General features: G+C 35.3%; 1 protein-coding gene across 1 annotated transcript in view; it reads right to left on the bottom strand.

Annotated features, from left to right (window-relative positions):
* The window catches only part of RSBN1L (round spermatid basic protein 1 like), a gene marked incomplete at its 5' end in the record, with an annotated part of 62,756 nt that overhangs the window by 21,081 nt on the left and 15,360 nt on the right, over window positions 1–26,315 (bottom strand). Inside the window, 2 exons of the mRNA XM_079711179.1 lie at window positions 1,959–2,599; window positions 9,806–9,922. Coding sequence (XP_079567305.1) covers window positions 1,959–2,599; window positions 9,806–9,922 — 758 coding nt within the window. The remainder of the gene's footprint in view (window positions 1–1,958; window positions 2,600–9,805; window positions 9,923–26,315) is intronic.

Genomic DNA, 26,315 nt, shown 5'->3' on the forward strand with positions numbered 1-26,315 from the left:
AGCAGCGAAGACCCAACACAGCCTAATTAATTACTTAATTAATTTTTAAAAAGCAGTCCTTGCAGCAGATCACATAGATACAGGGCCAGAGCCACAACTGGTAACAAAGAGGATGCATCTGCCTAGAGTTTCTTCTGTGCCATACGTATTATCCAAGAACCCTAAGAGGTAATGGCAACCAGGGTAGGTGGCTCTTCAAGGACCTGAGACCCACAACCTAGCCACACATTGGCATGATTAACAAGTCCCAGCATCATGTTGTATTTAATAAAAGGAAGCACGGATTTCATGTTGTACATACTGCACAAGTTAGGATGAAAATTATCATTTAATAAAAAATTAATAATTCCTAACCTTAAAAGCTATCTGAAAAGCAAATTAAGTATTGTGACATTTAAAAGATGTCGGAAAAAACTTGCATAGTATGGCAGCAGACAGTTTATGATACAGTGGAAACAAATCACATTGGAAGTCAAGAGGCCTACCATAAAACCTAGCACTTAGGAGACGTAATAAATGAAAAACAAATGAATGATCTAATACCAAAGGACTTTGGGCAATTATTTCTTCTCTCACTGTTTCCTCATTGCTAAAATTAAATTGTAATGAAGAGTAAATGAGTTATTACATATAAAGTGCTTAGAATAGTTCCTGGCAGTCAGCACTCAATAAACAGTAGATACTATCACTAGATGCCAGTCTAGTTCCACCACTAAACACAGGTGTAATCTCAGACACATTACTAGCCACTCTGAAATTCTATAAAATGACAGGGCTAGTGACAGATGCTGTACACCTCCCTTTCGGCTCTAAAAAATATTTACATTCCAATTCTCAAACATGTTACATAGGCAATAAGTACCCCCCCCACACACACATTAAAATTTTAAATACCAGCATATTTTCCAGACTTCAGTATATTACACAATATACACCAAATATACTGTGGGGTGGGGGGTTGGTATGAGTGGATGTTACTGCATGTCCAGACTATCATTTAAGGTGGAGACTATAACTTGAACACATATCAAAAAAAGAAATATACTCAAAGTAAGGAAAAGAGACCTGGATGAAGTTTAAGGAAATTTTGTTCTATTCCTGGCACTGTTGCCAACCTTAAAACCCTAAGTTACTCCTATCTACATTTGTTTAAATTGAGAAAGGTCGGGATAGATGATCACTAAAAGATCCCTTAGAAACTTTCTTCACTTTTTTCCTCTTTCCAAACTAGAATGTCAATTATTACTTACAATACAGAAAGTTTAGCACAAATAAATGTGAAAATTGGCTGATCTTTGACCTAAGCAGTCTCTGCTCTGAGAATGAGTAACAATGCACCAGACTTAGATGGGCCTACACTCACTTCCAAGAGCCAGTGGACTGGATTCTGCCTCTGCTTTTAAAATAACCTATATTCTACAACACAGGGAAGGGTAGGAAATAGAAAGCAGCTCAATATATACACTGGTCTGCTCATTTTCTCACATAATCACATACCTAACTGATAATTCCTTTGTATCACAATATATTTAATAGCCAACATTTATTCAGCACCTTCCACATGATGAATCCAATGCTAAGTAAGCACTAAAGCATTACTGCATAAAGCAAGAAGACAATTTTAAGTGATGTTCAAGTAAGAGAACTATTGTATGGACTGGAAAAATACATAGCGAAATTCATTTCACTTCCAAAATAAATCCACGGTAAAAAGGACAACAGAATCTTAATTATTTCACTGATTTTCTTTCAAAAAAAAAATACCACAGATAAATAGAAGCTGAAATTTAACCTCTAGCGTTCACATCAAGAAAGTAATTTATTCTTAATATTCCCAAAAGGTTTCATTATATTCTTATCTTTTTATTTTAAACCTATAGCAAAATGAGGAACAAAGAACAGAAACTTGCCTAAAACATATAATTAAAAGTTAAAATAAAAAAACTAAAACCTCTTACCTGAGCATGAAAATTGGACATAGTTGTTGTCTCTATATCCTTCTTTCCCAATATCTCCATTTTCACTGGTGAATTGGGAAAATTAAATGAAAAGTAGTCTAAAAAATCAGGTAAATAAGTAGCTGCCCCATGAACAATACCCATTACATAGAAAGCTGCAGAGTTCTCGTTTTCACTGAACACCAGACCCACAAACTCTTCTGCAAACCTCTCCATCTCCACAGGAGACAGGTGGGAGAGTTCATTGCTGTAGGCGTGGATAACTGATGCACCTCCATTAGGCTGATGCTCAATATGAATGAGCTGTTTGAACTCCAAAGTGTCCAACCTTTTGAGGTTGTTCTGAACCCGTGGCTCCTTTAATGAGACAAATGGAAACTCACTGTTCTCTGGAATTTTGGAATCATAGTTCTTGGTATCCAAATTCTTTCCACTGTAATCCTTTATGTTATCATTTAGGATGCCTTTAGCTTCTTGATCTTCAACATCAGACAGCAATCCTGAGCAGATGGTTTGAATAGATTTGCTATACATTTTTGGACGCTTCCGTTTTTCATTCTCTTTGTGTTTCTTTTTCTTCTTCTTCTTTGCCTTCTTAATTTGTAAGTCTTCCACACTTGTTTTTGGTTTCTCCTTCCCACCTGTTGGGAAACAGTTTTTTTGAAACTCCGTATTTTAGTTTCTTTAAAAACCATGCTTTAGGAATTGTTTTATAATAAATAAGCAAAATTCACTCAGAATGAAGTTTATATTTGGGACTTGTTTCACACAGTATTGATAATCATAATTTAGTCAGGTTCTTTCCCTCTCTCTCCACACACACAGGCACACACACACAGAGGAAGCCTTAAGACAAATTATGCCTAGAGTGCATGGTACCACTCGGACCTGTAGCAGATGCTCAATCAGTATTTACTGAAGTAACGAAACGAATGTTTTAGAAAGCATAATCTTCAAATTCTAAATATAGAAAGTCAGAAATGGAAAGCTGAACAAAAGTCAATATGAACAATGCCCTGCAGATGTTTCCCATCGATATATATCATTTTTACTTTAAATTCTTAAAAACTGTATATAGGTGTCAAGACTTACAAATCATAAAAGGAGAAAAATACTTGCATAGTGTATCAGCAACAAACATAGAAATTCCTTAGCTTTTTACCATATGTCCTCCTTCGTACTCTTTCATCCAAAATGGGCTATGTTAGATCTACTAGAGTCTACAAAGTTTCCAGTGAAGACCTAACAAGGTACCATAAGAGATGACAAAATTAGAATCATTTATCATGTCCTAAGTACAAATGATATCCATGTACTGGTAAAGAGAGAAATTTTAAAAAAGAAAGAAAGAAAGAAAAAGACATGGGTCATAGTAAGTTTATATATTAATGAGTTTCTGTAACCAAAGGCAAGTAGACCCTGGGCTCAGTAATTCAGAAATCCAAAGAATAAAAGATTAATACACAGAGGCTATACAGCTATAGAATTTAAGTGTACATATATAAACACAACATTATCACAGTTTACTTATTTCTATACGATAAGAAAAATAGAAAAGAGTAAACATCCTCACAAGAAAATATTATGCTTCCTAAGATAATATGAAAAAAGCTATTAAGAACAGTTGAGGAAAGAAGGCATTCACTGTTTCCATCTGTTATTTCACTTTTATAGATAACCTGTCATGAATTAAGTTTTCTCAACCTGCTTCTTTAGCTTAATTCTTCCATCCTCACATATCTCTATTACTCTTTTCTGTCTCTGGTGCATGAGATGTCCTGCCTACTTCCCCAAAATAAGTCCATCCCACCAACTCCAAAACCCTTGCTTAAAGTTCTCTATCCTCTTCTTTTGACCATCAAACTTCTTATAAAAAACTGCAATGCCCAGTGCCTTCCCTTTATTAACTGACCATTATTATCCCTTAAATTCTAGGTCCGCTTCCAGTCTACTCAAATTTACTTTCCCAGAATGTTCATATACCAAATCCAATGATATTCTCTCAAATCACTCTTCCTGATCTCTCCAATGTTTTATGTAATTACCCAACTCATCCTTATTTTTTACTTCCATAATACTACTGCCTTAATTTTTGGTCTAAAAGCCTCATGACTATCTCTCATCCTTAATGAGGGAGCCATATTAATCATTCTATAAGTTTTATAGATTGCTTTGATCATGTTCATCCCTTGACTCAACTGCTTTCAAGGGTTCTCAAATACAACCTCTTCAGTCTGGAATCCAGAGTCAATGCCCTCAAGTACGCCATGCGCTGGTCCAATTTGCACTACTTACAATTTCTTATGAAACATACCTAGTCCTACTTTATCTACTACTGGCAAAGGCATTTCCTTTCCCTAAAATATCCTTGCCCTGCCTAGTACTTACTACTGAACTCTTTCTTACCCATCCTTTAAAGACTACTCGTACATCATCTTCTTCATTTTGTTTTCCCTCATCTTTGTAGTTGGAACTGAAATCACTTCACTCTAAATTCATGTTATTATATATTCTATATCTATGAATATATATGATATGGTCATATAAAGTTATTATTTTTTCATTCATAGGATGCCTGTATAATATATGTCCTTCAGGATACTATATGAGTGAAACAAATAACTTTGATGAATTCAGAGTGAAACACTTTTTTTCACCAATCATCAAATCCCTCCTGGCATCTAGTACACTGCTACAGATGAACATTTAATGACTCCATGAATGCAAAGATTTCTCTCACCAACAGACTACCTGAAGTTTATAGGTTCTTTCCCTGTCTCCCATTCAGTCAGTTTTTCACCATATGAATACTATCACTAAATCCTAACCCTGAAACAACAACCATAAATATTCTCTCAAGTTCATAGCAATTCTTGAAAAAGGAAAGTTTAATGTTAATAATGAACTATCTCTTCTAAAAATTCGTACGTATGCAATGGAGACCAAATTGGTATCATTATGAAAAGCAAAACTAAAAATCTGTCAGCATTATTGATTATGCAGGTTTGCAAAGTCATAAAATGCAACCCTTAATAAAGTGTTAATTTTCGAGTCTACATGTAAGTAGTTTTAAAATATATTAACAAATTCATACTTGCTACCCAGGTATAAACTATCAAAACATCAGATTTAGGTTAAAATCTTAGGAAAAAATTAATAATAAAAAGTTAAAACAGGGAGTTAATCAAAATGAAAGATAAAAGAGGTTTATATTCAATATATGTAAGTAAAATCCAAATGAGTCAAGCAAAAAAGACTGTAGTGTATTAAAAAACAGGACTTAAAGTTTAACAGGCTTAGGTATAATTAATAACTAAACTGGAAATACATGTAAAATTGTACAAATTAAATGGTTTGCCAAAATAAGCAGAATTTCATTTGAATGAAAATATAAGCTTAATATCCTATTATATTTACAACTAACACATTTTTTAAAGTTAAAATAGTAAATATCCAGTCATGTTACTTTAAAATAAAATAGGTACAACAGTCTATCTATTTCTTAGTCACAAGGATGGATGAAAACAGTAGTAGTATAATAGAAACTGAAAATTACAAACTAATAAGAAATTAGTCAAGAGACTGTTATATTGAGCATCAAGTAATTAAACTTCCATGACAAACTACTCTGTAATTAAATACTAAAGTGAGCACAGTGTGCAGAAAAGAGTTAAACATAACATACCTGAGACTGCTACCCTTAGGCCTGCTTGCAAGGGTGGCCTCTGGCTGGTATCTGAGAACTTGTATTTTGGGAAGGTTACTACCATTCCCTGATAAGAGTGGCTCACTGTACCTAAACTGTTTGTGCAAACAATATGGTTTATGTTGAACACCTGTTTTCCTTCTGGAATTTTGCTACATGCTACACAGGGGGTGCCTATGTGACCAGCTCCCAGTAGAAACCCTGACTATTGAGTTTCTAATGAGCTTCCCTGGTAGACAACATCTCACATATTTTATCACAATTCACTGCTGGAAGAATTAAGTGCATCCTTTGTGACTCCACTAGGAGGGGACTCTTGAAACCTTGTGCCTAGCTTCCTCCAGAAATCGCCACATGTGCCTTTTCTCCTTACTAATTTTACTTTGTATCCTCCACTATAATAAATCACAGCCATGAGTACAAATTTATGCTGAGTCTTGTGAGTCCTCCCAGCAAATCATCAAACCTGGGGGTAGTCTTAGGGATCCCCCCTCAATGGGTACAGGTAAAATGCATTCTTTACATTTAAATCAAATCAAGGCACTAGCCTTTACTAGGTAATTTATTTTTAAGTTTTATACAATCTCTCAGTCATTTAATGTCTTGGAATGATACATGAAATGCAACAGATACATGTAGGAAATTTTTAAATACTTAAGGAGATAAGATCATTTTGAATACTGATGTTTTTCTCTTATACTAAAAGGTATTTAAAGTACATATGTACTCTAAATTCATAATTCTTCAAACAGAGCCCAATAAATCAGAACTGTAGTGTTTTTTTTTAAAGGATCCTGGTGAATACCCAAAACGGAAAGAACTGCTAAGTAATTTGGACCCTCAAAAAGTATAAAAGTATAAGGTTGATGGGAGACCCTCCCCCCAAAGATCCACAGACATATGCACAGTGGACCTCAAACACACACACATACACCAAGTAGACACACACATGCACAGATAGCCAAAGAGAGAATCTGACAAAGAGAAATGGAGACACACACACAGTCAGAAGAAAGAGGCACTCATACAGAGACAGAAAAAACCACACACACAAACAGATAAAAAAACCAGCATGCGTTGTTAATGGCAAATTATTTTTTTAAAATCTTTAAAAATCACAAAATCACTGGAATTAATTTCCACTCATAACCTTAGTATATTTTTAGTGTTAATAAAGGAAAAATAAAGGTTGCCCAGAAATACTGGATATGATTTCATATCTAATATGGGAAGTTATATATATATTATATATATATATACATATAAAATTCCATTATCATACACAGAAACAAAGCAGTAATTAGTTTAGCTATTTTCAACCTTTGGTCTTTGGGGAATGACTTTCCTTTTTTGGCACAGCAACATCTTCGCTCCTCCTGTCATGAATTACCTACCTGTGACCTTTAGTACACTTCCAATAACCTTGAACACTGGCTTCTTTTCATCCCCTTTCTACCTGCTCGCCAGCAAGCTTCGCTGATATGTTATAATGGTAAAATTTACTCTCAAGAATATTATAATCATAACATCCATGTTCTCACACCTTATCAATAAACAACATAAAATGGCTGAAACACATAAGTATACTCAGAAAAAGTAGTTGGTAGATATTAGATATAAAAGGATGAGCTAAATAAGCTTATGTTTCAAACATTATTTGCTTCTAATAAAGCAAACTCCTATTTTATCAGTGAAAAACATTTACAACATTTCTGCATTAATAAAACATTTCTGGAATGTATATAATCATGTATATATTTCTAGTCATAACGCAGTTTTTAATGAAAATGTGGAAGAAATAAGACTGGTGTGGAGTAAGAGTTAGTTACTTTATTTTTTTCCCTCTTTTAAAAAAAAATTTTTTTTTTTTTTGGCCGTGCCCCGCAGCATGCGGGATCTTAGTTCCTGGACTAGGATCAAACCGTGCCCCCTGCAATGGAAGCACAGACTCTTAACCACTGGGCCACCAGGGAAGTCCCATGGAGTAAGAGTTAGCATCTACTGTCAGATAGTCAAGTGTCATCACCAATCGATCAATGCCTGCGTCTGCCATAGCTTGCAATGTTAGCATTATCAGAAGGAGAAAATTTTAAGGAGAGAATAAAAGTTGAAAGTCATAAACAAAAAAGGGACATAAAGTAGTAAATAATAGGATACGTACTGCCCCCACCTAACTGATTCTCTTGTTGCTCCAGGACACCAATAACAAAGGATGCCTCTCCCTGATCATAAGGCTCACTTGGGAAATGGCCGGCACACAAGCAAACAAATTGTTTTTTGCCGGATAGTAACAATAGCTAACCCTTACTCAGTGCTTACCATGGGACAGGCACAATTTCTCAAATTAATCATGTTTTTATTCATTTAATTATCTATATACTACCCACGAGGAGGGGAGATAGTTTTGTCATGGTTTTTAATCACAGAGTTAATCTTTCATATGTGTTTATAAGTAACATTCATAGCTATTTATTGAATACCTGTGGGCTAGACAACTGTACTTGGCACTTCCCCCTTACTTTACCTCATTTAATCTCCGCAACCCTGTAAGACAGTAACTAAATTATTATTTACCTCCAATTTACAGTAAATAGATTTTCCTATGGTCATCCCAAAGGTCACCAATTTATTTCCAAATCTATCTCTTTTTTTTTCCCTCTATCATCACTAGGTTTCAGTTTAGCTCGGTTCAAAATACCTCTTAAATTTTTCAATTACTTCAAAGTCAAGGTTACCACTGTATATTACTGGAAAATCTCCACTTTTTAGGCTATTTAAAATTCTACTTGCATATGTAATTTCTAGGTTCACATACTTCACATTAATGGTATGTTAGGAATCTAACATTCAACCAAGTGACAGGAATTTACTGTACTGTACAAATCACTGTACAAACGGATAACAAAATGACTATGTGACTAAACCAATAAAAAATGACTATTTGACTAAACCAAGAGGGTAAAGATAAGAAAACATTTCAAGTGTTAATCATTAGCTGCTGTAGAGCAGTAGTGTGATTATATTACTGCCTCAAAGGCTTACAGTCTATTTAGACAACACAGATAAAACACACTGGCAAAAAAAATAGAACAAAAGGACCATGAGCATTCACCAAGTAGCCATCAACTTAAGCTCTGACATGTTTCTTCAAGGTCAAAATAATTTTATAGAAAATAAAGTTCTGACAAGTAGAAAATAGAGCTTAGACAAAGTGCCACCAAAGAACATCTGGAAACATGACAAAGAATGGAATGAAATTATAGAATCTAATACTGTTTACCTTAAATAATATAAATTAACCAGTAATTTCATTGCACCTACAGTGCTATGGCCTTTTCTCCCTTATGTAGATAGAAAGGCTTATCCACACATAAATTCAATATGAAATTAATCAAAGTCAACGTGTTCTGATCCACAAATTATTAACTTGATGAGGCAGCAAATGAATTTGCTAGCTATCTAGCAACCAAATGCCACTGATTCTTCTTACCTTGCTATCTGAGTGAATTTAAAACTATCCTTCTATCATAAATTCTCTCTGGAAAAGTTCAGATTTATTGACAGGATTTATATTATTACCTCACCATCCACCCCTATGTATAAACAACAACTAAAAATAGTTGTAATGAGAAAAAAACAGGGAACAAAAAGAGGATATTCTTAAGCATGCAAGAAACATACAGTAAAACAGTACACCTTCTTATTTAGCTCAGAGTAAAATGCTCCCTCTAAATCCCAGACTATGCTATGGTGATTATCATCAAATATTGGTAAGATCACTTCCTCCACCATACCCATCATGCTAAAAATTTCTTTAGCCTTTTATTTTAGATTATCTAAATATGGATAAAGACTAGTAATATAAACACAGAGTTAGATAACCTATTTTCAAATAATTTAAGGAACCTAATAATTACCTTTACTACTTTCTAATAACTCACTAAATAAATATACTAAAGACATATTACTACACAGATTAGAAAACCCCACTATTATATTTACTTTTCATAGTCTGACCACAAATGTTTATTCCCAGCAAAATTCAGCACCAAATAACATTTCTTATTTTAATCACTAAGCCAATACATATATACTGAACAATATAACACAGTACAACTGAAATCACTTAATATAAACTTACTTTTCAGCAAAATCTTTACTTCTCCATTTTCTTTCTTGATCTCATTCATTATTTTATGCTTCTTTTTTTCTCTCTCCTTTTCTTTATCTCTTTCTTTAATTTTGTCTTTGATTTTATCTAAAAGACAAAATAAATATTTAAAACTATTTTAAAATTTTATTTTATTCATGAACTACAGTGAAATTTCTAGAATTACAACACACCAAGAAAATCAGAATGAAAAACAAACATGCCTTTTTTTCTTTCTCTAAGGTTTTAGTTATTTATAAATTTCCTTTCATATATTGAACACTGGAATACATAATACCTCCTAAACTATCAAAATTTATCACAACACATTTTATTCTAAAGATTATTCTTTACATACTTCATATCCAATACAGCATCAAACTAACTTCAAATCACTTAAAATAAGTGGCTAACTTTAATCGTGAGAGTAAACTACAAAGGAAAAGGGGCTAATTTTGAAGCTGGGCATATCTGGATTGGTTAACATAACACTGGAAAAAATACTCATTCTCAATATTCTAATATGTAAAATAATGGTTGATATCTTTCTCATGGGTTACTACAAGGACTAAATGAAGAAAGATATAAAATGACTACCCAGAGCCTGGTACATATATAAGACTAGATGTTAGTTCCCTTATACTTGCACCTTTTAAAAAAGATATGACTGACATGGCTAACTGGTGATATTATGATATTAAAATAAAGGGTATAGGAACTCTAAGAATCATTGACCTGCATTCTAAAAATTCAAACTTTGTGTGTATAAAATTATTCGATGTCCTTTTAGTTATTGTTGTTCAATCAAGCTCCTATGCACCCAGCAAAAGACAAAACGTAGAGGAGAATTTTAAAATAGTGATGAAATCCTTGTCTTCAAAAAGCTTACTACTGATAACAAAGCTATGATGGAAACACAAAAAACTGCAAAAAGCCTGTAATGTAACACCCGAGATTATATAACATATATGCCAATTGCATAATTTCTTAAAATCTCTCCTTACTTCTCTTTCTATAAATACTACCCTAAGTTCAGGTCCTAGTCACCTAATGTTTAGATTACTGTCTAGATTAGCTCTGTCAAACAGAAATATAATGGTTACTACATACGTAAATTTAAATTTTCTAGTAGTCACATTAGAAACAAAACAAAACCAGTGAAATTAATTTTAATAATATTTTATTTAGCCAATATATCTAAAACATCATTTCAACATGGAAGCAATACTAAAAAATTACTGAGATAGTTTACATTCCTTTTTTCATAATAAGACTTCAAATTCCAGTCTATATTTTACACTTACGGCACATTTCAATTCAAAGTAGCTCTACTTTAACTGTTCGAAAGCCACATGAGGACTTCCCTGGTGGCACAGTGGTTAAGAATCCACCTGCCAGTGCAGGAGACACGGGTTCGAGAAGATCCCACATGCCGCGGAGCAACTAAGCCCGTGCGCCACAACTACTGAGCCTGCGCTCTAGAGCTGGCAAGCCACAACTACTGAGCCCACGTGCCACAACTACTGAAGCTCGCTCGCCTAGAGTCCACGCTCCGCAACAAGAGAAGCCACCACAATGAGAAGCCTGCGCACCGCAACAAAGAGCAGCCCCCGCTCGCTACAACTAGAGAAAGCCCGCGTGCAGCAACGAAGGCCCAACGCAGCCAAAAATTAAATAAATTAAATAATAATAAAAAAAGACATGAGTCTAGGGGCTACCATACTGAACGACTCTCCAAGCTACTTAACTAGATAATTCTCAAAAAAGTTAAATCTACGTATTTAATAAACATTTTAAAACTTATTAATTTAAAAAACACAAATTCAAATAAGATATTTTCACCTATCAAACTGACAAAGTGCTTTTTTTAAAGTGATAACACTCAAAGCAGATGAGAGGACAGTTGATGGCTGAGCAAACCAAAACAGGGATTCACTGACTTAACAAATACGCATTGCTGAGTATAAGAAAAAGTTAGAGATACAGAGATGAAACAGCTAGATAAAGTCCTCATATGTTCATATACAACTTATTCTAAAATTCTAAAATAGATTAAGCTGTTCTCACACTTCAGACTGGCTCACTACTCTTACTTTTTGGTGTTTTAAAGTCCTTGAAAACATGTCATAGTCTGTAATCCAGCCATAAAATGTCAGTACAAATAGCTGGAGCTCAGACACATATATAAGTTAATATTGCCTTAAGTAGCTACACATTTTTAAGTGAACTAGTTATATATCATTAATCACAACTGAAGAAAATAGTCATCTGAAATGTCTCCGCATTTCTTTTCCCTATTATCCCTATTAATCTTATTAACCTAAAAGTATTATTTCAATAATTATTAAACTTTTAAAAGTTTATTAAAGTATAATATACATCCAGAAAAAAGCACGTAAGTATACAGCTCAATTTTCACAAAAATGAACAGCACCCAGAACCCATCTCAGGTATCCCCTTCCAGTCTTTATTATGCAGCACTGCTAAGGGTACCCACGATCCTGACTTCTAACCCCACAGATTAAAATAACTATAGAATTTTAATGACAAATATATAGACATATATAAAGAATATGATACACTATAAACCTGCCACAGTCACAAAACAATTTTTTTCAGAATAAAATTAAACTAGTTTCTCAGGAAATAAAACTATAATATAATATGACCCAATTTTTATAGACTTTATTTATAAATATACTTATTTATAGACATTATAGACTTTATTTTTTAGAGTAGTTTTAGGTTCCCAGCAAAATGGAACAGAAGACAGAGATTTCTCATATATACCTCCTGCCTCTACACATCACAATTTTTTAAAATTTATAATTAATATACACATTCAGAAAACAGACTGAAAGATAATAGTGCAAATCATTAAAAGCCATTACTTTTATTTTTTTAACATCTTTATTGGAGTATAACTGCTTTACAATGGTGTGTTAGTTTCTGCTTTATAACAAAGTGAATCAGCTATACATATACATATATCCCCATATCTCCTCCCTCTTGCATCTCCCTCCCACCCTCCCTAACCCACCCCTCTAGGTGGTCACAAAGCACAGAGCTGATCTCTCTGTGCTATGTGGCTGCTTCCCACTAGCTATCTATTTTACATTTGGTAGTGTGTGTATGTCCATGCCACTCTCTCACTTTGTTCCAGCTTATCCTTCCCCCTCCCCGTGTCCATTCTCTACGTCTGCGTCTTTGTTCCTGTCCTGCCTCTAGGTTCTTCAGAACCTTTTTATTTTTTAGATTCCATATATATGTGTTAGCATACGGTATTTGTTTTTCTCTTTCTGACTTACTTCACTCTGTATGACAGTCTCTAGGTCCATCCACCTCACTAGAAATAACTCAATTTCATTTCTCTTTGTAAGCCATTACTTTTAAGTGGCAAAAAGTTTCTAAGTTTCTGCAATAGGAGCATATTAGTTTTGTAATACAGGAAAAGGGGTCTTGAAATATGCCTTCAAGTATGGTATTAAATAGTTCAAGTAAAAATAAGTTGAAGGTGTGAAGTCATTATACAAAAAACACCTATGGAAACAAAAACAGTGGCATAGTCAAGGCTATAAGAGTGACTGACGACATAACTGCATTTACCTCCTACCCTATACTACACCCAAAACCTTCAAAGCAAAGGAAGCAAAAACAAATCAGTCTATATATACAGAGTAGAAAAGCATTTCTTTCTCTTTTTCTTTTTTTTAAACAAAGACTTTATATTTTTTGGCTGCGTCGGGTCTTAGTTGTGGTACGTGGGTTTCTCTCTAGTTGTGGCCTGAAGGGTTCTCTCTCTCTAGTTGTGGCACCGGAGCTCCAGAGCGCATGGGCTCTGTAGTTTGTGGCACGCAGGCTCTCTAGCTGAGGCCATAACAAGTCAGAACCCCACTGTCTATAAAACCTCAAGTCTGCTGCTACCACACTGTCATGCATTCATACTTATAAAAGCCACTTCGAGGTCTTTTCACAAGGAAAAGACTCCCTGGCATCAAGTTTACAGTTATACATTGTTCTTTAACAAGTGTCATTCTTAGTTTTTACTTCTTCTCATGACCATGAATTTGTAGTTTTATCCTTCATGATTTAATCTAAGGCTTGGAAAGAATTTCTAGCTCATCTTTCCATCACAATTCTTAGAATAAAAGTGAGAATTATTCCACCATAAAAACAACAAATTATCTGTTTTGAAAAGCCCAATTTGACATAAGGACACTATTTGACAATAAAAAGGGGGATAGGGGACAGACAGAACACAGATGCTAAGAGACCCATGATACGGTTTGAATTTAAAGATGCAAAAGGAATCTAAGAATGGAGGGAAAGAGAAGGAATAAATAAGTCATTATCAACTCACAACATACTTTAAATTATATATGTGGAAAAACACACATGGGCTAAAGACATACCTATACGGAGAAGTTAAGATATAAAAAAGAAAGCTGATGAAAATAATTTCAAACAAAATATAAATGGGATTTTCAAACATATGGTCAACTTATGATTTAGCAGTATATGCCACAAATGCATCAATGTAACACGTATTTCACTCACCCAATACATTTCTATTGAGCATTTACGTGTATGAGATAAAAATGAGTAATAGTGCTGCACTAAAGAATCTTAAAATCGACAAGGTATCAGTTGATTCTTACTATAAGTACCACTTTGGAAACCAGTTCTTAAAGAACAAAATAAATTTTTTCATCTGATTATAATAAAATTCACTTGTCTCCACAAGTATTAATGTCATTATAATAATGTAGGGATGAAAAAACACACACACACAAGTATTATATGAACTGCTCCAATAAGAAAGCAAAACATTAAAAGCTTTGTGAATACTTTTAAGAGACTGATCAAATAATACATCAACAAACCATTCATCTGGAATCTTCAGAATTAATTCACAGATTTCCAGATAACAGGAGATTGCCACCCATTTTTTAACAGTTCTAATTACTTTAAAAAATGTACTACAGGGCTTCCCTGGTGGCGCAGTGGTTGCGAGTCCGCCTGCCGATGCAGGGGACACGGGTTCGTGCCCCGGTCCGGGAGGATCCCACATGCTGCGGAGCAGCTGGGCCTGTGAGCCATGGCCACTGAGCCTGCGCGTCCGGAGCCTGTGCTCCGCAACGGGAGAGGCCACAACAGTGAGAGGCCCACGTACCGCAAAAAAAAAAAAAAAATGTACTACATACATCCCTGCTTTCAAAAATATAATTTACTCTTTTCATTTTGACAAAAATTTTAACTCTCACTGTCATACTCATATTGACCTCAAAAACAGAAGAAAAAATTAACTGTTCAAAACTAAATAGCAGCTGAGAACCATTTCACTTTTATTGACTCAGCTGTCTCTTACCACTCCAGGTAAAAGAGGTGATAGTTTTAACTTCTGGCAGTCACTGATAGGCTCATTCTCATTTGTTCTGTGCTAAGAAACTAGACCAGGTCCATTGTGCTATAATACAGCAAGCAGGTTCTCTATCTCACACCATATTCTAGTTAGTTACAAACGTATCTTTCTTCTTAGCATCATTCCTGACCCAACCAGTGTACATTCCTTGAGGGTAGAGAAGGCTCTCCCTCAATAAATGCTTGCTCAATGCATGAAACAAGTCCTGTAATAAAGGGAGAAATTACTGTTATTTTCTACACTACATCATGACTTTCTCTCCGGTAAGGTGCTCTAGGTTGATCTTTGTTAATCCTTTCTTCTTTTCCATGGCAAGGAAGGGAATTCTTAGTCCTGAAAGCCTTTCAGTAGTAGTTCTTCAAATCCCTTTTCTAACTGACCTGGTCATTTCTGACACACAGTTTTAAGATTTAATAAAGCTATTCCTCCAGTAACAGTAGGGATCCAAAATTTTTCCGGGTAAGTCTCAATAAAGACAAATAATTTTCCCCAAAAGACAGTGGGCTGATTTCTTTTTTATGCAGAGTTCTTTTTATATAAAGAACTTTCACAATTTACTACCAAAAAAAAGAAAAAATAGAAAAATAAAATTTTAAAAAGAAAATTAAAAAATAGTAAATAGGAAAAGATACAAAGGACACAAAACAAGCAAATTTCAAAGAATGCTAATGTCAAACATGAAAAAAATCTCAATTAAAATAACATGAAATCATTTCTTCACCTATCAAATTGACCATTTTTATTGAGATATCACTGACAAACAGCACTGAATAAGTTTAACGTGTATACAGCATAATGATCTGACTTACATATAGGACGAACTGATTACCACAGTAAGTTTAGTGAATATCCATCATCTTACATGGACACAAAATTTTTAAAAAGACCATTTTTCTTAAAAATAACAGTAACCGGGCTTCCCTGGTGGCGCAGTGGTTGCGAGTCCGCCTGCCGATGCAGGGGACACGGGTTCGTGCCCCGGTCCGGGAAGATCCCACATGCCACGGAGCGGCTAGGCCCATGAGCCATGGCCACTGCGCCTGCGTGTCCGGAGCCTATGCTCCGCAATGGGAGAGGCCACAACAGCGAGAGGACCACGTACCGCAGAAAAAAAACAAAAAAACAAAAAACAGTAACCAGTGCTGCTTGGCAAAGGTGAAGCGAAATAGGCACTTCTACACAGTGATGAGCATAAACTGATAGTCTTTACTGGAGAGCAATTTAACAGTATGTTGGAAAAATATTAAAACTCATCATTCCTTTGATCCCACAATTCCACAACTAAGATTAATAAAAAGAAAACCAAGCCTGCGCAACAATACACATACAACGGTCTTCATCCCACATTATTTTTAACAGTGAAAAACTGTAAATAACAAATGTTTAATAATGAAGATTGGTTCGATAAATTTGGTTATATTCAGAAATGGAAAATTATGAAGCCATTAAAAATCATGTTTAAATAACAGTTAACGTCATGGGGAAAATGTTCATGATATGTTAGATGAAAACTGCAAGTTGATATATGTAAATGTAAATCTATAAAAGGATCCCACATTTGACATATATATGTATACTTTGTGTATATATATAAACACACACACATACACACATTTATGTGTATACATCTGTATATGTATATGTATGTATACACACACACATACGCACATACAGGGATCTTAAAACAACGGAAATTGTTTAAAAGTTTATGTAAGAAACAGTTGGACTTCCCAGTTCTCCCACCCTCACCCCAAACATTCAAGTGATCATTTCAATCTCACCCTTTAAGACAAACACTGAAACTTTCATTTTCTGGAGGAACTGAACAGGCCTTAAGGCTCAGGTACCCTAGGCAAGGCAAAGACAAGCTGATTGTACTTCCCTAAAATACTCAAGCTGAATTGAATCAGGAAATTTAAAGAACAAGAACTTTTAAAAATTAAAAATACAATAGCAAAACTGAAAGGCTTAATTCAAAGGTTGGAAGAGATAAAGTTTAGATAATCTTCCAAAACGCAGAGCAACAAGACAAAGAAGTGAAAAATAGCAAAAAATAAGGCAACACAAAGGATCTATTCAGGAGATCTAATATCAAATTAACTGAAATTTCAGAAAAAGAAAACTGCATAAGGAAGAAAAATATAAACAAACAAACAAACAAATAAATAATTCCCATAAAAGATCAGTCTCCAGAATGAAGATTCTTCAAGGGATGAGTACAAACAATGGACTTCACCATTGTAGCCCCTCTGGCCCCAAACACACCAGGCACACCCTCATGAAATTTCAGTACACTGGGGATAAAGAAAAGATCTTAAAAGCCTCCAGAAGAAGGGGAAAAAAAAAAAAAAAAAGATCGCATATAAAAGATCAGGTAACAGTGTGGAACTGGACTCCATCAATGCAACAGTAGACGCTAGAAAGTAATACAGCGGTGACTTCAAAATTCGTAATGAAAATACTTTTTAACCTAGAATTCTAAAATCTGCCAAACTATCAAGCATGATGGAAGACATTTTCAGACAAGCTAAAGTTCAAAATTTTTTACCACACATGCATCCTTTCGGAGGAAGTTACATGAGGGCATGCTAAGTAAAGGAGTAAACAAAGAAGCAAGAAGACATGAGACCCAGGAAACACGGGACCCAGAGCACAGGAGAGCAACACAAGAAAATATCAGTATGAAAGCTGTGCAGCTGGCTTAAAGGGTAACAGTTCAGGTCGAAACACAGGAATGGAGAACTGCAGAAACAAGGCCCCCCAGGAATAAAGGGGAATGGCCAGATTACCTCTTACCACACAACAGAGAATAAGACAGAAAATGAAGTAATAAGTATATATGTAAATGAAAAAGAGAGGCAATTTTTAGCTACATGAAAACCAAGAAAGCCATAGAGAAAAGGATCTCTGATCTGCACTGAACAGTATTTACAAAGTCACAATAAGCCCTGATTATTGCTTCAACCAAGGTTTATGAAATTATTAGAGATAGGAAAGAAGCTAAATTATAAAAGTGCTAAATTCTTATTTATCTTAACAAGAATGCAATATATGTCTAAAACTGATCGATTCAAAAATAAAAGGCAGTATGAGCATTTTATTTAGAAATTTGGAATTAAAAGGAGATGAGAATTAAGAATTATAGCCCGGGGAGGGATGGATAGGGAGTTTGGATTAGCAGATGCAAATTATTATAAACAGAATGGATAAACAACAAGGTCCTACTGTATAGCACAGGGAACTATATTCAATAACCTGCAATAAGCCATAATGGAAAAGAATATGAAAAAGAATATATATGTGTATATATATATTTACGTATACCTGAATCACTTTGCTGTACAATGGAAATTAACACAACGTTGTAAATCAACTATACTTCAATAAAATAAATTTTTTAAAAAAGAGTTACAGGGCTTCCCTGGTGGTGCACTGGTTAAGAATCCTCCTGCCAGTGCCGGAGACACTGGTTCGAGCCCTGGTACGGGAAGATCCCACATGCCGTGGAGCAACTAAGCCCATGCACCACAACTACTGAGCCTGTGCTCTAGAGCCCGCAAGTCAAAGCTACTGAGCCCACGTGCCACAACTACTGAAGCCCGTGCGCCTAGAGGCCATGCTCCGCAATAAGAGAGGCCATGCTCCGCAATAAGAGAAGCCATGGCAATGAGAAGCCTGTGCACCACAAAGAAGAGCAGCCACCGCTCGCCGCAACCAGAGAAGGCCCACGCACAGCAACAAAGACCCAATGCAGCCAAAAATAAATAAATAAATATATTTAAAAAAAGAAAAAGAGTTACAGCTGGACAGGGGGCTGGAAACAGGAATGGAGAGTGTTATGGCCATTTTTCACTATAAACCTTTCAGTATTATTTGATTTTTTAAATTAAATTTTATTTTTATAATTTACAAAGCCATGGTCTGCCTCCCAAATACCCATAACCCCAGTCTAATCATGAGAAAAACATTAGACAAATCCCAATTGAGGGACATTTTACAAAATACCTGACTAGTATTCCTCAAACTGTCAAGGTCATCTAAAGCACGAAAAGTCTAAGAAACTACCATAGCCAAGAAGAGCCTAAACAGACATGATGACTAAATATAATGTGGTATCCTCATGCACCCCAATGTTCACTGCAGCGCTGTTTACAATAGCCAAGTCATAGAAGCAAACTAAATGTCCATCAATAGATGAATGGATAAAGAAGATGTGGTACATATATACTATGGAATATTACTCAGCCATTAAAAACAATGAATTAATGCCATTTGCAGCAACATGGGTGGACCTGGAGATTATCATGCTAAGTGAAGTAGTCAGACAGAGAAAGACAAATATCATATGACACTGCTTATATGCGGAATCTAAAAACATGATACAAATGAACTTATTTACAAAACAGAAACAGACTCATAGACTTAGAGAAGGAACTTACGGTTACCAGCAAGGGAGGGTGGGCGAAGGGGAAAGACTGGGAATTTGACATTGACACGTACACACTGCTATATTTAAAATAAATAACCAACAAGGACCTACTGTATAGCACAGGGAACTCTGCTCAGTACTCTGTAATAACCTAAATGGGAAAAGAATTTGAAAAAGAATAGATACATGTGTATGTATAACTGAAAAAAATTAAATTAAATTAAAAAATAAAACATCTCTACAGAGCAAAAATTAATTAATTAATTAATTTAAAATGTGGTAGCCTCAATAGGATCCTAGAACGGAAAAGGGAAATTAGGTAAAAACTAAGGAAATGTGAATAAAATATGGACTTTAGTTAATGATAATATATCAATACTGGTTCATTAAGTGTGACAAATATACTATACAGGTTTAAGATTTTTAATAATAGGAGAAAGTGAGTATAGCATATATGGGAACTCTGTACAAAGTTCCCAACTTTTCTGTAAATCTAAAACTATTCTAAAATTAAAAGCTTACTGAAATCTATACTTTATATAAATTTATAAAGGCAAAACTTAGTTAATTAAAAGAAAAACATACACACAGACACATACTGGTTGTGTACATGGGTACATAAATTTAACACTATGTAATGGACAGAGCTCCAAGACACACTGCTAAGTTAAAAAGTACAAGTTACAGAAAAATGCATATAGGATATTTAGGTTTTAAAAAATAAACTGAATATTCTTTTCTGTAAGTGTATATCTGTAAGCATGTATGTATGTAAATGCACAGCAAAAGGTCTGGAAGGACAGACACAAACACCTAAGGAACAAAGGGAGCTCTTGGTTTTTATTTCATGTACTTTTAAATTATTTAAAATTTCTGCAACAGAAAGGGATACATATTTATGTATCACATGTGTAAATAAGTTGTTAGCCTAAATCTTCTCCCTGAAATAATTGATAATTATTTTCAGACAAATATTTTTAAGAAAGAATTAGAATCATTTAAGCCATATTAGAAGGAAAGAGATGAGTAAAAAATACTTCAAAATAAAACACTGAGTTAATATACTAGAAACTAACAAACACACACAAATAATCTTACTTTTTCCCAAGTCCTCCCTTCAGTTACAACTATTCAAATGCATTTCTGCCTCACTTTACACACATTATCTCAAGGTTATGTTATAATTAAAAAAGAGAAGAACAAAAGAAAAAAAGAAAATATAACACAATTATATATGTATTCTGAATATGTATACATATATACATATGTTAGATTTAATAGTTTTTAAGAGAAAAATAGAAATCCCATACAATATTAAGACTCATTAAACCACAGATTTTTTTATAAAGAAGGATATTCATACAGGCTCATTAGGTTTCTTTTAATATTTATTTTTATTTATTTATTTATTTGGCTGCGCCGGGTATTTAGTTGCAGCACACAGGCTCTTCGTTGCCTCATGAGGGATCTTCCTTGTGTCATGTGGGATCTTTACTTGCATGTGAACTCTTAGTTGTGGCATGAGGGATCTAGTTCCTGACCAGGGATTGAACCCGGGCCCCCTGCGTTGGGAGCACAGAGTCTTAGCCACTGGACCACCAGGGAAGTCCTCAGATTTTTTTTTTTTTTTTTAAATAGAAGTGTCATAAAAAATCCACACTGGCAGTTCTTAAGAAATGTTGGTAGAATTTCATGCTAAAGCTTTCAGCTGCAATACATTCGTGTATCAGAAACCTCAAATAGGCTCCATGTGATCACAGTTTTACTTGCTTTGTTATATGTGCCATAATTCACACTGCAATAATGAAGTCCATGAAACTGATGGGTCCAGCAACAACACGGATATCCTCCTCTATTATCCTTCCCCACATGGGAATAAGTATAACTGGAAATAGATCTGAGAACAAGCAGGAAGCAGAAGAATACGAGAAATGATACAGAATTTATGTGGGGAGGCAGAATGGAAAGTAAATTACAAAAATAAGGACATCAACAGAAAGAAGAAGATGAAGGATACAATAAAAAGAGAAAGGACTGCACATACAGTGGATGGGGAAGGAAGACACCACACCTCCTCCCCCAACAAAGCTCATCAAGACCACCAAGTCCAATGTTTTCTCAGCCCTTTTTCCTCAGTCCTTACTGCAACAGACATTACTGACCTCCAACTCAAAATTCTCCCTAAGCTGCAGTGAAACTGCACTATCCTACATGACTACTCAATAACTCACAATTTATCATCCCAAACCTGCACATTCCCCTAGGGTATACCCTAGGCATGCTTCCTCTCTTCTGTTTCCTCTAAGAATGCAATCCTATGACTTAAACTATAACTTTAGGCAAATGAATCCCCAAACTAATCTCTCAACCCAACCCTTCTACCAAGTTCCACGCCTTCATCTCCATAAGAAATATTTAACACCAAAATCATCATCTTTATCATATAACTAAAGTTCAAGCTCTCCTTTTAATTCTCTCTTTATGTTAATGGCACAACATCCTAACATTCAAATTCAAAAAATTCTCAAAAACCTTTATAATACTTCCTTCTTCCACTTCCCCGTAACATTAAGTCACCTGCTCAGTTCAGTCTATTTTTCCATTAAAATATGTCTATCTTCCTTTCGCTTTCCATAGCTACCACCACCATTTCAAAAGGTAATGACCTTTTGAAAAAAAGTGATCTTCCTACCTAGAGTTTCTCTCCTCCCCACCAGTCCACTAAGCATAGAGTGACCAAATATTCCTTGAAAGTATAGTTTATTATGGCACTCTCTTCTGCTTTAAACAAACAAACCCTACCAAAAAAAAAGAAAATTCCCATAGTATGCCATTCAAGAATCTTAGTCAAGACTCACCTTATCTTTTAATAATTTTTTCTACTACTCATCCACATGTATACATACTCAAAATTCCAGAATGTTTGATTCATTATTATTCAAATGTCTTACTCCAGTATTTTTGCTAATACCATTGAGCTGGAATGTCTTGCCCATCCCAACTCTGCCTACCCAAATCCTACACATCCTGAAAGATCTAGGTAAAATTCAGTTTCTTTCATTAAGCACTTACGATTTGAATTCTGATTGTGTAGCTGCTCCATCTGCCCTACTGGATTATAAACTCTTTTGTAGTTATCATATCTTACTCATCTTTGTTATCTTCTACAGAACCTAGAAGAGTGTTTTGCATATAAATGATGTTCAATATGAATGCAGTTTCCAGGGGGAAAAGAAGAAAATAGTTCAAGTAAATAGAAACAAATTGCTAGTGATAAGCATCTAAAGTGCCAGCAGTCACAGAAGACAAAAAAAAAGGTCAATATACAGAAAAAAGAAACAAGATGAGTAACAATACAGAGCCTTGCTTACACTGCAGCTAATTATCTCTCCAATTAAATTATAAATACTCTAAAAGCAAGAAATATAAATAGGGCTCCCCTGGTGGCCCAGTGGTTGGGAGTCTGCCTGCCATTGCAGGGGACACGGGTTCAAGCCCTGGTCCGGGAAGATCCCACATGCCGCAGTGCAACTAAGCCCGCGAGCCACAACTACTGAAGCCAGCGCATCTAGAGCCCGTGCTTGCAACAAGAGAAGCCACCGCAATGAGAAGCCCCCACTCGACGCAACTAAAGAAAGCCCGTGTGCAGCAACGAAGACCCAACGCAGCCATAAATTAATTAATTAATTAATTTAAAAAATTCTTTCAAAAAAAAAAAAGAAATATAAATAGCTTTCCTCCTTGCATTCCCCCCACAGTGCCAAGTGTACAGCAGGCAGTAAATGCTTGTTGAATCCACATAGAAAGAAAGAAGTACAGGGCAAATTAGAGAAATCATGATGTAATATAAGAAAGTACATAAATTCTTTTATAAAACTCTAGAAATAAGCAGGGTATAGTGGAGATACAACAAGAGAAGAATAAGATAGTGTTGGAGTGGGGCAGTTGTCAGAAAAGTTTCCACAGAATTTGTTTTTTCATAGGAACAACTTAGAAATCTCACCTACTATCCTCATTTTACAGAGGAAAAAGTTGGGTCTCAGTGCACTTAAAATATTTTCCCAGGAACGGACGCTAAATGGCAGAACCAAGACAACTCCTAATCAGGTCCCCTTGTTTCCAGTTGAAAACTCTTATACCACACATTAGGAAAGAAAACCAGTAACTATAAAGAGAATTACTTACCACGAATATTTTTTGATATTTAAAAATAAGAGACAGTTTCTAACTTATAACCTGCACATATAAAAGCACTACTTCTGGCTCTTCTGCATCAAGTCTTGCCCAGTAAATAGAGCTGTATGATAGGGGAAGAAATAATGTATAAACAGGCTACAGAAACTTGGAAGGAAAGGAAGAAAACTTTTCCTTCCTATTTAAGGGATGGCTGAGATCTGACAGGCAGATGGTATTTAAAACACCTGACTCCTCCTCCTCTAGAGTTGTTTACCCATCCACACTGAGGGAAACTGCTGAAATCAGGGTGAATTGTCCTTATGGACATAACTGTAAAAACTGATACACTAAGAACCCCGAGATTTGAAAAACTTATGCAGACCTAGTCGACTAAGAACACAAGGACTTGTGAACTGCTGAAATGAGGGAGTGTTGTGGAGCTTCTGCTGCTTGTGCTTATATAATCAGGGGCAATGACCTCTGAAGACTCCTTTTCTAGTATTCCTTAATTCTATGTTTCTTTTTTTTTTTATAACGGGGAAATAGTACAATGACTCATACAGTAACAACTTTCTATGTTTTGTACAGCAGTGCAAAAAATGGTTCTGCCTCAAGATATGAAGAGGAAGTTCAAACTGTACAATTCTTATGTCTCCTACTACTCAGGAATAGGCCAAAAAAAGAAAGAAAAAAAAAGGGAATAGGCAGGTTGCTTTGGCTAATACATTAGAGGCCAGAAGAAAAGAAAAGAAAAAAAAAGGAACAGAATGTTGAAAATGGGACAGTTTAAGACAGCTGGAGATTAAGAAACTTTAAATGGATTGTAATTCAGTAGTCTCCCCTTACCCTGGGAGGATATATTCTAAAACCGGTTGGATGCCTGAAATCACAAATAGTACCGAACCCTATGTATACTATGTTTTTCCTATACATCACATACGATAAAGTTTAATTTATAAATTAGGCACAGCAAGAGAATATTCAAATTGCCAGCATCACTACTCTTATGCTTTGGGGCCATTATTAGGGAAAATAAGGGTACATGAATATGACAGTAGATCTGATAACTGAGATGGCTGCTAAGTGACTAACAGGTGGGTAGCGCATGCAGTGTGTGGATGTGCTGGGCAAAGGCACGATTCACTACCTAGGAGGGATGGCGTAGGACGGTGCAAGATTTCATCATGCTACTCAGAACAGCACGCAATTTACAACTGATGAATTGTTTATTTCTGGAATTTTCCATTTAATATTTTCAGACGGTGGTTGACCCCAAGTACCTGAAACCACAGAAAATGAAACCTCGGACAGGTGGTCTACTGTACGGTGGAAATAACTCAGGCTTTGCAGTTAGACATATTAAGTTCAAATTTCAGCTCTACCACCAACTGACCAACTGACACAAACAAGCTACTGAATTGTGTTGTGCCTTAGCATTCTCATCTGTCAAAGACAACAGCATTTATCTTTTAGATTATCTTTAGAAGAATTAAAGGCAACATATGCATTATTTCCAACACATGCCCAGTATATTAAAGGCACCTGATAAATGCAGCCATTATTATTAAGAACAAATAGTAGAATTTTATAAGTAAAGCCTCTAGTAACATGCATAGAGTGACAAAATAGTATAGCAATAGTAGTCCCAAGAACACCAAAAAAGTAACAGGAAAACAAAAATACTTATATACCTACGTGAAAGCCAAGCCAGGCATAACATGGAAGAGTGGTTTGGGCTACCTCTCCTGCCATAGCAAAAGATTTCAAGTCAGGTTTTCTTCATTGACCTAGCAGGAAAAGTTTGCCTCTAAAGCAGAAGTATAATTACTTCTTCTTTTTTCAATATATTGTAAAACAAAGATATTAAGTAGTGAGATATTATAATTGGTATCTAGGTTACAGAATTAAACCACTCTAGTTACTGAATCTTACACTATAGTTGTTATATAAAATGTGACACATATTGGACTTCTCTGGTGGTGCAGTGGTTAAGAATCCGCCTGCCAATGCAGGGGACACGGGTTCGAGCCCTGGTCTGGGAATATCCCACATGCCGCAGAGCAATTGAGTCCGTGTGCCACAACTACTGAGCCTGCGCTCTAGAGCCCGCAAGACACAACTACTGCAGCCCACGTGCCGGAACTACTGAAGCCCACGGGCCTAGAGCCCATGCTCCACAACAAGAGAAGCCACCGCAATGAGAAGCCCGAGCACCACAACGAAGAGTAGCTCCCGCTCACCACAACTAGAGAAAGCCTGCAGGCAGCAACGAAGACCCAACACAGCCGAAAGTAATAAATAAATTTAAAAAATAAATTTATTTTTTTTAAAGAAATGCATTATAAAAGACCCTTCACTATCCAGCCCCAATTTCCCTTTAAAAAAAAAAAGTGACACATAAAACCTGGGACATTCTAGACCTCAAGTCGACATTATGCAATTATTTAGTTAAAATTATACTCTATAATGCAAAC

This window comes from Hyperoodon ampullatus (genome assembly GCF_949752795.1).
Source record: "Hyperoodon ampullatus genome assembly, chromosome: 9".
Lineage (NCBI taxonomy): Eukaryota > Metazoa > Chordata > Mammalia > Artiodactyla > Ziphiidae > Hyperoodon > Hyperoodon ampullatus.